This window comes from Vulpes vulpes, chromosome 7 (genome assembly GCF_048418805.1).
Source record: "Vulpes vulpes isolate BD-2025 chromosome 7, VulVul3, whole genome shotgun sequence".
NCBI lineage: Eukaryota > Metazoa > Chordata > Mammalia > Carnivora > Canidae > Vulpes > Vulpes vulpes.
Window position 1 is genome coordinate 64,120,892 of NC_132786.1, and position 14,805 is coordinate 64,135,696.

The 14,805-nt window shown below is 44.4% G+C and overlaps 1 protein-coding gene across 2 annotated transcripts in view; it reads left to right on the forward strand.

Annotated features, from left to right (window-relative positions):
- Positions 1-13,770, forward strand: part of CSMD1 (CUB and Sushi multiple domains 1) — a 1,871,666-nt gene extending 1,857,896 nt beyond the window's left edge. Inside the window, exons 67-70 of one of the 2 annotated variants that reach the window (XM_072763911.1) lie at positions 332-444; positions 1,183-1,270; positions 8,670-8,802; positions 12,719-13,770. In XM_072763911.1, the coding sequence (XP_072620012.1) occupies positions 332-444; positions 1,183-1,270; positions 8,670-8,802; positions 12,719-12,878 (494 nt within the window). In that variant the 3' untranslated portion in view covers positions 12,879-13,770. The remainder of the gene's footprint in view (positions 1-331; positions 445-1,182; positions 1,271-8,669; positions 8,803-12,718) is intronic. The other variant, XM_072763912.1, reaches the window with a different exon arrangement.
- The last annotated feature ends 1,035 nt before the right edge of the window (positions 13,771-14,805 follow it).

The following is a 14,805-nucleotide window of genomic DNA, read 5'->3' on the forward strand; positions in this document are numbered from 1 at the left end:
CACAGATGAAGAAAATATGAATTGAAAATGCTACATTTTAAGACATTAACATACTTGAATGTGTATTCCCTTTATTCTTTCTGTGGGATAAAGATGTTGAATTTAACGAAGAGGAAGGGTCCTGTTCGAGACGGGCATGGGCTTACCAGAAGGGCTTTCCAAGAGAATCGGAGTCCGGAAGCCACAGTTTAAGAGTAAAAACAATAATTTCTATTATTCCTGATATTGTCGTCTCTGGACCATACTTCAGAGCAAACGGGTCAAATGCCTGAGTCATTAACCTTTGTGCATTCCCACAATGTAAGCATAAGTATTTGGCTTTTTTTCGTAGGAGTTTACAAGAAAGAAGAGGCTCACTTACTTCTGAAAGCTTTTCAAATTAAAGGTCCTGCAGATATTTTCGTGAGCAAGTTTGAAAACGACAACTGGGGACTGGCTGGTTACGTGAGTACTTGCCGTGGAGGGTTGTCACGCAGCACAGGGTCGGATCACAGTGGTCCCTGCGACGTGAAGGGGGCCCCTCGAAAACGCATCGTTCCCTCTGCTTCACAAACAGTGCAGTCCTCTTACCCCTTTGCTTTAAAAAAGGAAGAAACCTAGTTTCTGAAATGAGACATAGACGAGTGGTTACAGCTGGGACAGAGCAAGACTTAGATCTGTGTTCTGTGTGCTCAACACCACATTCCCACCCGACCTCTGAACACACCCACTGGGTAACCGCTCTGAAAGCTCTAAAAATGTCATTCCCAGAGTCAGAGATTTAAGATGTCTCATCGAGATCCTTCTTTGCAAGTTAACCATCCTTTGTGTTCTCATTCATTATCGGGCCTAAGAGTCTCCAGGCTCACATGAGGTTGTGTCACAAGAGAGTTTGACGTAATGTAGGTTATATAGTAATTCGTGTATCGGTCCCCTTTACAAGGGATGGTTAACCTTTGAATGTGTTGTAAATTTTACAACCTGTTTCGGGGTGAAAATGACATATTGGGAATGCAGAGGGCAGTTGAAATTCACATGTGTCTTTTCCAGTTTTTAACACTAATGTGCCACTGGAAGGAAGGCCCAAAACAAAATATTTGACCTGGGGTATCTAGCTGTGAGAAATACAATTATATTATGATAGAAGAGAGAGTATGATTAATCCTCGCTATGCACTGTTTTCTTTCTGTTCATGCGTACCAGGTGTCATCAGGACTCGAGAGAGGAGGATTTACTCTTCAAGGTGATATTCATGGAAAAGACTTTGGGAAATTCAAGCTCGAAAGGCAAGGTAAGTGCTCTTATGTTTTTTTTGTTTTGTTTTGTTTTTTGTTTTGTTTTGTTTTAAGCAAATATCAATTTGGTCTTCAAATGATTGCGCTGAAAAGTAACAGGAAGGCCCTGACTTTGGAAAGAACATAAACAGAAGTAATGGGAGGGACAAACATATTTTACAACAGAATAAAAATTAAATGCTGTGAATAGCAGAACCAACAATACAGAGCTGGAAAAATGCAATATGTATACCAGATATGGAATTCATATCCTTACTCTAGGAAGAGATACTAAAAAATATGGGTAAAATAAAGCAAAGATGAAACTCAGAGAATTAAGCTAACTACTTTGCCCTAGGAAAATTATCAGAGGAATGAGGAGTGGCCAACAAACTATGAAAAAGTCTTTAACTCAAAAAAAAAAAAAAAGCACATTATGGTAACAAAGATTTTTCCATCCTTAATCTTTAAAGAAAGCAATTATTCTGGGGAATAGTAGACATGGGTACCATGGTGCTCCATTTTAGAGGGAGTCCAGCCAAATAAGGATGATCTGATGACGCCTTTCACCCAGTACGTTTGCCTTTGGAGATTTCAGCCAGACAAGTGTGAAAATTACTCTTCATGCATCTCACACAGCTATCATCAGAGAGTTGCTTAAGTAAATAATTTTATGCAAAGTGTTGCATTAAATAGGAAGCAATTTAATTCAGTATATTTCATTAAAGAAGTGAGGACTGTATACTGACGTGCAGAGACATCCGTGACTTCCATATGAGAAGAAAGTTCACCATGGATAGACAGACAGATAGGTCCTCTTTCCTATCTTTCTCTAAGACTTGCTTTTTATCTTAGTAATCAGAGAAATAAAATATATGGAAAAAAAGTCACTAGAGTAGAAGCCTACCTCATCTACCAGCTAGTTTTGTAATCTAGGATGCGTTACATTCTTCTTGGGCCTCTTTCTTCATCTGACATCTCATAGGTACATCAGTTCTGGATTGTTACTAAGATTAGGAGAAAAAAAATAAGATTAGGAGACACTGTAAAGTGTTTGCCTGGTGCATGCTGAAGCTCTTCACATGTGGAGGTCATGGCTGTTGTCACTGCTGACATGGAGGAGAAAATGCCATTTTGTTTTTTTTTTTAATTTTTTTTTGTTAACTTTTATTTATTTATGATAGTCACAGAGAGAGAGAGAGAGGCAGAGACATAGGCAGAGGGAGAAGCAGGCTCCATGCACTGGGAGCCCGACGTGGGATTCGATCCCGGGTCTCCAGGATCGCGCCCTGGGCCAAAGGCAGGTGCTAAACCGCTGCGCCACCCAGGGATCCCGAAAATGCCATTTTTTAATGAGATTAGCACCACGATTCTCCTGAACAGTATAGACTACATTATACTTTATTTGTTTAATACCATTAACATAATAATTTTATAGAAACCACTATGCCAATATAGGCTTTAATACCAGAGCTGCCGTTCAGAGACTCGAGAGCGTAATATTTTGTGATGGTTGTCACCGATTACCCATTTTGTAAGACTTTTATCAAGATAAAAGTCTGAGGGATTCCAAAGGAAAGGTATCCCAACTTGTGTATTATTATATTTAAAAAAAACACTTGATCAAAAATAATAATTAATCATAAAATACTCTAACTCCATCTTTCCAAGTGCAGTACTTCTAAATAAAGAACTTTAAATTATGTCATCGATGGTGGAGATGATCCTTTAAATTGGGTTATATTATTTTGAGATAATAAAATAGGATAAATGCATTGGACCAACACTAATGATGAGCAAAATTTTCTCTTGCTCTAAGCCAAAAACCCTGCAGTTATCATCCTCCTTCCTCCCTCAGCACATGCTCTAGTAATTCCGCTGAAGGATGCCCCGGTGAGCAGGACAAGATACCCTGTGGCTGTCTGGGCTTACTCATCCCATGAAGCCAGCCTGCACTGTCACTGTGCTTTTGCAAATCTCCTCATATTACACCATTTCTTTCAAATCTAACAAAATAGCAGCTTGCTTTAACAAGTAATCTTTATTCTCGTGCGATGACGAGTTTATTGTCAGGAAAAAATGTTTGCCTCACAAATAATCTAAATCACAAGCAAGCCTCCCATTCAACTAATTAGAAAAGCTGATGCTTCAATATGCTTCACCAGTGACCATTCATCTCGGATTTGGCTAAACCCTATTTTTATGGATTAAAAATAAACAACTTCTTCATTGTCTCCTCCAGTCAGTAGATAAACTGGAGGAAAGTGATGATCATTAAGTGAATATTAACCCAAGTTGGGTGGAAAGACCACTCTAATGCAAAACCTAGTGATAGGCTGGTCTGTTAGAAACCTAGTGATAGGCAGGTTTGCCCATTTACCCTGAATTGCCCCATCCGCAACCCCACGTACACATGTAAACAGAATGGAAGAAAAGCAGTGTAAAGTAGGCATTTGATAAAGGACTTGTACCCAGAATATATAAAGGGATCCTACAGTTCATTAATACAGAAGCCAATAACCTAACTTAAAAGTTGGCAAAGGATTTGATTAGACATCTCTTCAAAAATACACAAATGATCAGTAGGCACCTGAAAAGATGCCCAACGTCATGAGTCATTCGAGGAACATAAATGAAACCGCACTGAGACACCACCTCACGAACACTGGGATGGCACTGATCCCACAGATAAGTGGTGGCCAAAGTGTGGAGAGATTGGAACCCTCAAACTTGTCGAAGGCCCGTGGAAATGGTCCCGCTGCTGGAGGAAGCAGCTAAACATAAAGTTACCATGAGGCGCAGCCATTCCATTTCTACATGTTTGGCCAACACAACAGATGTGAGAACATATGTTCACATGAAAATATGTGCACAGTGCTCATAGAAGCATGATTCCAAAAGCCCAAACATGGAAGCTACCTGGATGCCCATCAACTAAGGAATAGATGAGCAAAATGTGGTATATCCATACAATGGAATATTATCTTGGAAAGACCTTATGAGAAGGTCTCTCCTCATAGGAACCATTCATATATGCAAAAAAAACCCCATATATTGTATGATTCCATTTCTGTGAACTGCCCAGAACAAGCAGACCTAAAGAAACAGACAGCAGATTGGGGGTTGATGGAGCTGGAGGTTGGGCTGTGAGCAATGACCTCCAAGGGACACGGAGTTTCCTTTAGGGGAGGCAGCAATGTTCTATGATCAAATCATAGCGATGACTGTAATGCCATGTGAATATACTAAAGGAACTTTGGGCTGTATGTATGCTTTATTCTTATTTATTATTTTTGTTTTATTATTTTTATTTATGTTTTATTTACTATTGCAGTATAATTGACATGCAATGTTCTGTTGGTTTCAGGGGTACAACAGTGTTTCCAAGCCTATTCATTAGTCTGTGCTCACCACGATAAGTGTAGTCACAATACAACATTATTACGATACTAATTCACAATATTCTCCTTGTGGTGCTTTTCATCCCTGTGACTTTATTTTATAACTGAAAGTTTGTACCTCTTATTTTTTTGTAATTATTTTTTATAATAAATTTATTTTTTATTGGTGCTCAATTTGCCAACATACACAGTAACACCCAGTGCTCATCCCGTCAAGTGCCCCCCTCAGTGCCTGTTACCCAGTCACCCCCACCCCCCACCCTCCTCCCCTTCCACCACCCTTAGTTCATTTCCCAGAGTTAGGAGTCTTCATGTTCTGTCTCCCTTTCTGATATTTCCCACACATTTCTTCTCCCTTCCCTTATATTCCCTTTCACTATTATTTATATTCCCCAAATAAATGAGAACATACCATGTTTGTCCTTCTCCGATTGACTTACTTCACTCAGCATCATACCCTCCAGGTCCATCCACGTTGAAGCAAATGGTGGGTATTTGTCGTTTCTAATGGCTGAGGAATATCCCACTGTACACATAGACCACAGCTTCTTTATCCATCATCTGTCGATGGACACCGAGGCTCCTTCCACAGTGTGGCTATTGTGGCCATTGCTGCTAGAAACATTGGGGTGCAGATGTCCCGGCGTTTCACTGCATCTGTATCTTTGGGGTAAATCCCCAGCAGTGCAACTGCTGGGTCGTAGGGCAGGTCTATTTTTAACTCTTTGAGGAACCTCCAACACAGTTTTCCAGAGTGGCTGCGACAGTTCACATTCCCACCAACAGTGTAAGAGGGTGCCCTTTACTCCGCATCCTCTGCAACATTTGTGGTTTCCTGCCTTGTTAACGTTCCCCATTCTCACTGGTGTGAGGTGGGATCTCATTGTGGTTTTGATTTGTATTTCCCTGATGGCCAGTGATGCGGAGCATTTTCTCATGTGCATGTTGGCCAAGTCTGTACCTCTTAATCTCCTGTATCTGTTTCAACCATCCCTTTACCCACCCCCCTTCTGACAACCATGGGTTTGTTCTCAGCATAAGGCCTATTTGGTTTTTGTTTAGTTTGTTTTTAGATCGCACACACAAGTGAACTCGTATGGTATTTGTCTTTCTCTCTCTGACTTATTTCACTCAGCATAATACCTTCTAGGTCCACCCACGTTGTCACAAATGGCAAGAGCTGCTGCTGCTTCTTTTTTCCCTTGGATGAGTCCTATTCTATGGCTTGTGTGTGTGTATACACATCCCACATATACAGATCTACACACATATATATGTCACGTCGTCTTTGTCCATCAGTAGACTTATATATACTTTGGGTGAATTCTCTGGTACATGAATTCCTTTCAATAATGAACTTAGAAAAACTGAATGAGTTAGCTTATCACATATGAAGAGATGCTCACCTTCATTCTTAAGCAAAGAGATGTAAATGAGACACTAAGGACATTCCACGTTTGATTTGTCAGAGCAGGAGTAGTAGTAATAGTAAGAAGAAGGGGGGCCGATGGGAGGAGAGGGAAGGCCAGGGGAAGAGGGTGGCAGCTGGATGTGATGTGGTTGCCCAGCGTTTTGGTATTAGCCCTCAGGGAACAGTGGTTGGAATGAAAGTGAAGCATCACTGTGGAAGGCAATCAGGTAAGATAGGGCAACAGTGGAAGTTACAAATTTTGTTAGGCAGTGATTCTACGGGGTAGGATTTACCCTGTATATTTAGACTCCTGATGATGTCTAGTCATAGGAACAAGATTTCATCGCAGCATTAAGACAATCCTGGAAATAGCCTAAATGTTATCAAAGGTAGATTGGCTGGAAAAATTCTGGCATAGCCAATTAGTACAATACTATACGCCTCCGAAATAAATCTGATTCATGTGTGCTGATGAAGAACTTCAAACATATATGGTTAAGTTTAAAAAGCCAAATACAAAAAAGTAAATGTATTTAGTATTCCCACTTTTTTTTTAGAAAAGCATGAGAAGAGAAACTAACATACATATCAATAGTACATGGCTGGAAGGGCATTGAAAAAACAGCCATAAAGAGGAAGACTAGCATTAAGGGCAAAGAGTGACACTTTATTTCCATTGTCCTTTCTATTCTTTATATCTTTTTTATGCCATTTTCATTAATATCATGTGCACGCTCCTGCACGACCTTTAAATTACTGAAGCAATGGTAAATAAATAGCTGCAATTAACCAGGAGCTTCTGAAGGCATAATGTCCTCAAAATACGCTTCGCTCCATAGTTCCCACAGATCTCTTACATCGCTCTGTGTTACGATGCCCAGCCTCCCGAGGAATGCCGATTTTCCACGATATTATTGGCAAGAAGCCTGATACCTATTATAGTGGAAAGTAGGTAGTCTTGTCTGCAGGTGACAAACAGTAACTTTGGTTAATTTAAGCAGAACCCAAATTTATTAGAATGAGGCAAAGAGACTCACAGAATTACAGCAACCTAGAGAATGAGGCGTGGTAACTCGACAGAGGCTGGTGAGTGCTGAGGTAATGTCTGCACCCCGTTTCACTTCCACCCACACCGTGAGCAACCACTGTGTTCTAGGTTCTCTTGCAGGCACCGGGATTCAGGAGGAAAGCTGGCCAGCCAGCTCCCCGGCATAACGGAGCTTCTGTTCTATCAACATGGGGCCTGGTGAACTTGCGATGTTTGTGCTGTGTGCTAGGCATCGTTCTGTGGGCCAGGCAGCGGAGGTGTCCTGATATTTAAATGTCACCTCAAATCAGAAGAGCTGGTGCCCCCTGAGTGCTATGTCTCAGCCCCTAGTGCAGGTGGGGTCACCGCTGGATGCACCACCGGGCACTCGGCCCATCCTCAGGCTGTTCCTCTGCTGCAGCCACAGGCTGGGCTCCCACCATTTCAGGGTGTTCTGCGTCAGCCACTCCGATTCAGTGCCCAGGGTGGGGGCTTCCAACGGAATGCGAGATTTAGAGACAAGTGTCTGACATTTTCCCCTTCCGTGGAGGGTGGTGAATGCATCTGAGAATGAAACATGTAATCCGATTGATACGTACTGATAAGGAAGGCTCTCAAAGAAATAGGGTTAAGTTACAAAGAGCCAAGACCAATTATGAAATATATTAGAAATATGTTATAAAATATTAGACCTTACAATGGTAAGGAGTTGCAAAATCCTGAATCTGCTGAGACGATGACACATCACATCATTATGACGCCTTAAATGTGAAAATGATATTTTTTTAAAGCTATTTAAATACATTTAATATTTGATTGCTTATTTACATTTGTGGTTTGTGGAAACAAGTGAAATAAAACTTCTCTTTTATTTGACATTCCATAAATGCTGGAAATATACTTCTAAAACCACGTCGGCTTCTTTGCAGCAATTCTGACACGTTCAGACGACCCTACTCGGAATCCACTGCACACGCACACTGAGTGGGCTCATCCGATTCAGGCAAATACATTTCAAAATTCATTCTATCAGTAAACTCCTAAAAACAAACCTCCTTATTTGGCAATAATTCCTTAATAGATGTTTTCTGATTAGAATTTTCAGTGTTTGCATCCCTCGCAAGGCCACACATCTATCTGCCATTCTGTCGATATGGATCATAAATTCACGACTATGTCACTCACCTTTGTGATGTTTGAGGCGTTTACATCTGCCTTCCCTTCTAATGGATGGAAATATGTTTTATCACTATTTTGTGTCCTTATAAACTTACCTTATGACATTGAACCACGTTCTTCTTTTGCGTATTCTTCAACTCCAATGAATTTTGCCTAAGATAAGAGAGATTACACCCACATATTCCCATGTGGAGAACGAAATGCCATGGAGGCAGAGACCTAGTTTCTGTTAGTTGATCGTCAACATAGATTTTAAGACCTTTCAAAAAGAGTTACCAATCTAGCTGTGGCATCGCTTCCTGTAGAGTTTGGATCCATTTATACAATTTACCGTAAATTTACATTTGTTGGAGTATGAGTACGGTATCCGCAAATTAATTATTCCTTTTATTTTCCAGATCCCTTAAAATCTGATCAAGACTCTTCAAATCATTACCACGGCACTAGTAGTGGCTCCGTCGCGGCTGCCATTCTGGTTCCATTCTTTGCTCTAATTTTGTCAGGGTTTGCATTTTACCTCTACAAACACAGGTACTGTGAAAATGCCAAAGGTATGAAAACGCTGTGCTTGTAAAGCGCTGGTCTGGTGAACATGCGTCTGCTCCCTGTCACGTGCATACGTGTGTTGCACGGCTCTGCAATATTCTCTCAAGCATTAAGGATGCTCGTGGGGCAAGGTTTTGCTCTGCCGTTTGCCATACTTTTTCAGCAGGCCGAGTTTGAGGAGTGAACTTTAGGAGAATAAATAAATGGATTAAGAAATAACATGCTATAGTTCATAGTTGATCGAAAGATGCAATAAAGGACCGGTTTTCTACTTCAAGGTCCACAGTCAGGGATATTAGGGTGCTATTTCCACCTTCCAGCAGAAGATTGAACAGAATGCTTTTTTTTAAAGATTTTATTTATTTATTCATGAGAGACAGAGAGAGAGGCAGAGACCGAGGCAGAGGGAGAAGCAGGCTCCATGCAGGGAGCACAACGTGGGACTTGATCCCGGGTCTCCAGGATCATGCCCTGGGCTGAAGGCGGCACTAAACCACTGGGCTACCCGGGCTGCTCCAAAATGCTCTTTATGAACACTTTCAACTCCATGAATCTGTGATTTTTAAACTGTTGATTTATTCCTTTCTTCGGCAGATACAAACTGAGCTCTTACTGTGTACTAAGAGGCATTACGTGCTCCATCCCTGGAAAAAGTGTTCTATCTCTTAATTTCCATACCCCCACTAGCTGAAAAATGACAACACTTGACAAAACCAACTATAATGAAATATATCCTTTCCTTGGAGTTTTGTGGATGCTCCCCTCACCAAAAAAAGCGAAACTAAACTGTGGAGAATTTTAAGTCCTTATACATTTCATCTTTTTCTGGATGATGTATTTCCTGGAAGAATGTGACACTATGCCAAACTGTTCTAAAATACTATTTGGGGGGATGCCTGGGTGGCTCAGCGGTTAAGCACTTGCGTTCGGCCCAGGGCCTGATCTTGGAGACCCTGGATCGAGTCCCACATTAGGCTCCCTGCATGGAGCCTGCTTCTCCCTCTGCCTGTGTCTCTGCCTCTCCCTCTCTCTCTCTCTCTCTGTGTGTGTGTGTGTCTCGTGAATAAATAAATAAATCTTTAAAAAAATAAATTAAATAAATAAAAATAAAATACTATTTGGAATAGTGGCATTCTCAAAAAAAAACAAAAAAAAAAACAAACAACAACAACAAAAAACCTAAAAAAGGAAAAAAAAACTATGATTCTCTAAGATAAGAGTATGTTAAAAGTGTTTAACTTTCATCTATATAATATATATATTTCTATTTCATAATCCTGGTTTTAAAATCATCCTCCTCATCCTCCTCATCCTGGTTTTAAAAAAGAAAATCTGCTGAGGAGTTTTTCAATGACTCATAGGTAAACTTTAAATATGTGCTTTCTTATGCTTCTTAAACATGTATAAAATAGTTAAGAATATTAGAAACTATATTGCATAGCTGCTCACATGTATGTCTTCACTTTGTTGTGGTTGGTAACATGCTTCCTTTAAAAATATAATTCTGCAGAAAGGAATCTCAAATGGTACCTAACAAAATAAAAGATTGGGACATCTGTATGAATTAATTAATTTGGTTCGTTTGAGAAAACAGTATTCTCCACACCCAAGCCTGATGAGCCTTATCCTCAAATTTCTCTTTGAGGCCAGTTGAAAATGTAGTAAATATATATTAAAAAAATTAAAATCCCACCACTTTATCTGATAAAATACCATCCTTGAAAGTGCTTCTCTTCTTAAAGAAGTAAAAATCTCAGAAGCATCTTCACACGTTTCTCCAGGAACCACGAGACCCTTACAGAGACCCATACGGTAGGAATTTCTAATTCCTACAAATTTGTTTTGTTGCTCTTTTTGGTTCTTGGCATGCGTATCAACCCCAGGGAAGGAGGCAGCCGTGGACATTCTTCGTCCCCTGTCTGGAGGGGGCCTCCGGGAGCCCCGTTAGTGTTCCCTGCCTGGAGTCCGTGCCCCGCCCCCCCCTTGCTGGCCCTGAGGACTGAGGCACCTCTGGGTGCGTGTGAGCCCCTGTCGGCCTCCCCAGGCCTGTGGGCTGGGGCTCTGGCCGCCGCCAGGCTCTCAGCGTCCTTGTCACGGGGGCCGCGCTGGCCGGAGAACGTGCCGAAGGCCACCTCCCTGCATGGCCGTTGGGGGCCTGTCAGTGCGTGAGTCCCGAAGCTGCCGCGTCCGGCGTGCTCTGTCTCTGTGCCCCGTGTGGGTGGGGGGCTTCTGCAGGAGGAGGGCCCTGACCCCCAGGCGGCCCATAAAGCCCTGTGAGTGGAGGCTGAGTCCCCCAGGTGCCCGGGCCACCCCCCTCACTGTGCTGGCTTCTCAGCCTCAGCGCAGATGCTCCTGAAGCAGCCGGCCCTGTGTTTCTGCACCTGCAGCCTCGCTCCCGCTCAGGTCTGGGCTTCCCCCATGACCTCATATGTCGGGCTGTTGCCTCCAGCAGGGCTGGGCCCAACTCAAGACCCCTGGGGGCTGCTCTGCACCTGCTTCGTTGCCCCCAGTCCTGAGCCCATCCAGCTCCGTGGGCCCCTGGCCCTGTGGGGTGCTGACCCCTGGCAGGAGACAGGACATGCGGATTTTAGGGAGCCTCACACCTCATTTACATTTGGCTGAATGTGGTTATGAGCTTTGGCTGCTGGAGCATTTTCAGGCCCAACGTCAAAGACGTCCCCGGTCCCAGGAGTTGCAGTCTTCTCTTCTGATGACGGAAACCTAAGTCTCTGAGACGTGCACTTTCACTTCTCTTTTTTCTTCAATGAGCATAAAGTCAATTAAAAAAATCTACTAGGGGGCGCCTGGGTGGCTCAGGGGTTGAGCGCCTGCTTTCGGCTCAGGTCGTGTTTCCAGGATCCCGGGATCGAGTCCACGTCGGGCTCCCTGCATGGAGCCTGCTTCTCACTCTGCCTGGGTCTCTGACCCTCTCTCTCTCTCTGTGTCTCTATGAATAGTTAAAAATAAAATGTTTAAATATATATATATATAGATATATGTACTAGGAAATTACGGAAGAATCATCACATCCAATATCCAAGGATGTTTTCGCTGGTGTGGGTCTTTAAAGTTCTGTTTTGACCACCTGGCATATTTCTCTTAAGTAGTTTCTTCTGGAAAAGGGTTGGGGGGGAGGGCAGAGACTAGGTAGCTTTACATCTTTTACATCTAAAAATCCTTCAATTTGGGCAGGAGCCTGCTTCTCCCTCTGCCTGTGTCTCTGCCTCTCTCTCTGTGTGTGTCTCTCATGAATAAATAAAATCTTTAAAAATGAAAATAAAAATCGTTCCATTCAAATAAATAAATAAACAAACAAACAAACAAACAAATAAATAAATAAATAAATAAATAAAAATATAAATATCCTCCAGTTCTCTAATCATAGATCGTACTCAGAGGTTTCCTTTTACATAGTCAATGTAACCGATAGTTTGATGCAGTGCGGTGTCTCCTGTGAACCTGGTCCCCGGCCACGTTACGTCCTCAAGCACTGCTGGCAGATAGCGACGGTCACAAGGGTGGTGGACTAGGGTCCGTGTTTCTATTTCCCTCCCCCCCAAGCAGTCCTGAAGGGGCAACGTGGTGACGAAGCCGTCCCGCATTCCGGAATGACTTCCCCACAGTCATGTGACGTGACAGACAGGTGTCTATCCCCAAATCCTGGAGACCCCGGCATGGTGGGCCTTCCCCGGTGGCCAAGAGTATTTGCAGGAATCAGACAGTTCCTTGGTTTGGGAAGGAGCAGATCAGGGGGAGGCAGCAGGTGTGGGGGGCGAGGACGGCGCGGGCCCTGCCACCGCCGCCCAGGCCCATGAGCTCCCCGCCGACCTGTGGCCTCAGTCCCTGAGCCTCAGTTCTCGAAACCCGGGTGCTAACGGTCTGTCCCTTCTTTGCTCTTTAGAACGAGACCAAAAGTTCAGTACAATGGCTACGCGGGACACGAAAACAGCAATGGACAAGCTTCCTTTGAAAACCCCATGTATGACACAAACTTAAAACCCACAGAGGCCAAGGCTGTGCGGTTTGACACGACTCTGAACACAGTGTGCACAGTGGTATAGCCCTCAGTGCCCCTTAGGACTGACTCATAGCCATACCTCCGACGGACAAGCAGTAACTCCTTTGGTGCCACAGACCACCCCCTGCACTCCTGGCTTTGCGCGGTGACCGGTCGCGGGCCGCAGCCTGGCGAGGACGGGACGGCACGAGCCCCGCCGCCCGGCGGCCGGGAGCCACGGCGCACGCGGGGAAGGCTGCGAGTCACGCCGCCGCTGCGTGCTCGACGCCTCGGACTTTCCTATTTCTGTGTGGCTGGGATGCCTTTCAATGCAATCTCCTGGGCACGTGGATACATCCTTCGGGTGCGGTGACAAAATGGTAGCACCACAACACCACAACACGTCGTTCGGTTGTTTTCTGGTTTTTGTTCTTGTTTTAACCCCCATGAATAGGAACACTCTGAAAAAAAAAACAAAAAAAAAAGCTCTCTATCGAAGAAGACACCTTTCTGGTAGACGCACACACCTGCAAACGCTTCACTCTGTCCTTCCTGAGACCTGACAAGCTTTGAGGACTCACAGGTCCGCTCAGTGTCCATTCCTAGGGCCGTCCGCAAATTCCCCCGGTCAGCTGTCCTATTGCAGAATTTTTGATGCACAATTTTTTGCACTAGTGTGTTATGAATGACTGAGTAAGATTCTGATAAAAAAAATAAACTATTTACACAGGGTTTATACACACGATCCATTGTATATAAGCATCTTCCCACGTGGTCAAGCGAAACATCCACCATCCGTTCAGTTGGCATGTTAGAGAGAGGAAGTGTCGCCAACATGGCACAGGTGTAAGAGGGAAATGCGGTGTTGAAGACATTTATTTTCTTACTGCTTCCTTTAGCTACATGTGTGTGTCGAATTCATCGAAGATGTCGAAAAAGGAAAAAAAAAAAAAAAAGAGGCCTTTTTATGTTTCCTCCCGCACACACGGTCCCCCGCTCGGGATCGCCCGGAGTGCCACCGCGGCCGCGCGGGATGGCGGGGGGCGGGTCGCAGCGTCTCTCTCTGCCATGTACAAAATGTCAATAGTTAATTTATTTCCGATAGCTCAAGAACGTGCGGGGTCAGCCCACCGCCGTCTCCCGTGCGCCGTGGTTTGCCCCCCGGGGCGCCGCCACCCGCTGGCCACGCGTGGAAAGACGGTTGCCAGGTGGCGCCTTGACCTCGGTGGGGCCGGGCCAGGATCCAGATGCCGCGTGTTCCCCTGGAGGCAAGGGGCGGTGACGCACACGCTCCCTGCCTGATGACACGTTTCGTACTTTGCTGTGGCTTCAGTTTCCTGCGAAGCCCAGAAGCAGAGACGATTTGGGTGATTTTTTTTTCCCACCTTTAAAATGTATTCTCTGTACGTTCCTAGTTATGGTCTGAAGACGGTCGGTGTGACCTCCCCGCCCCGGGGTGGGTAGGGTCAAAGCGTGAAGGCCAGGACGTGGCGGGGAGACGACGGATGTAACCAGATCCAGGCGAGGATCGTGTTTGTCTTCACTGATACCAGTTTGATCAGAGACGTTTTGAACAGATGACGCTTATTCTCTCATCGGGGTCTTCGGTTCATTCCCAGGCCAGGGTCCACAGCGCCCGGTGGACACGGCCACACCTGGCGTGGAGGTGGACGCGTTGGTTTCTCTGTTGAACGTCTCAAGGCAGGACTTCAAACGTGAAAAATGAAAGAAAGAAAAAAAAGTTGCAAACACCTGTCAGGATACTAGCTCATCCGTCCAAGTCGTGTGTGTCGATGTGAGCGCTTTCGGGGACTTCGTGTCTTTGGTTCCCACTGTTCTGTCCCTCGTTCGAAGGGGTGAGCGCCGTTAGGAGGGCCTGGCTGACCTCTTCTAGGGGCTTCTCGGCCTTCGGAATCCCGCTGCCACGCTCCTTAGCACCATGCAGAGCTCCGTGTCCCCCTTTCCGCCAGCGCCCGGAGATGTGCTGTGCG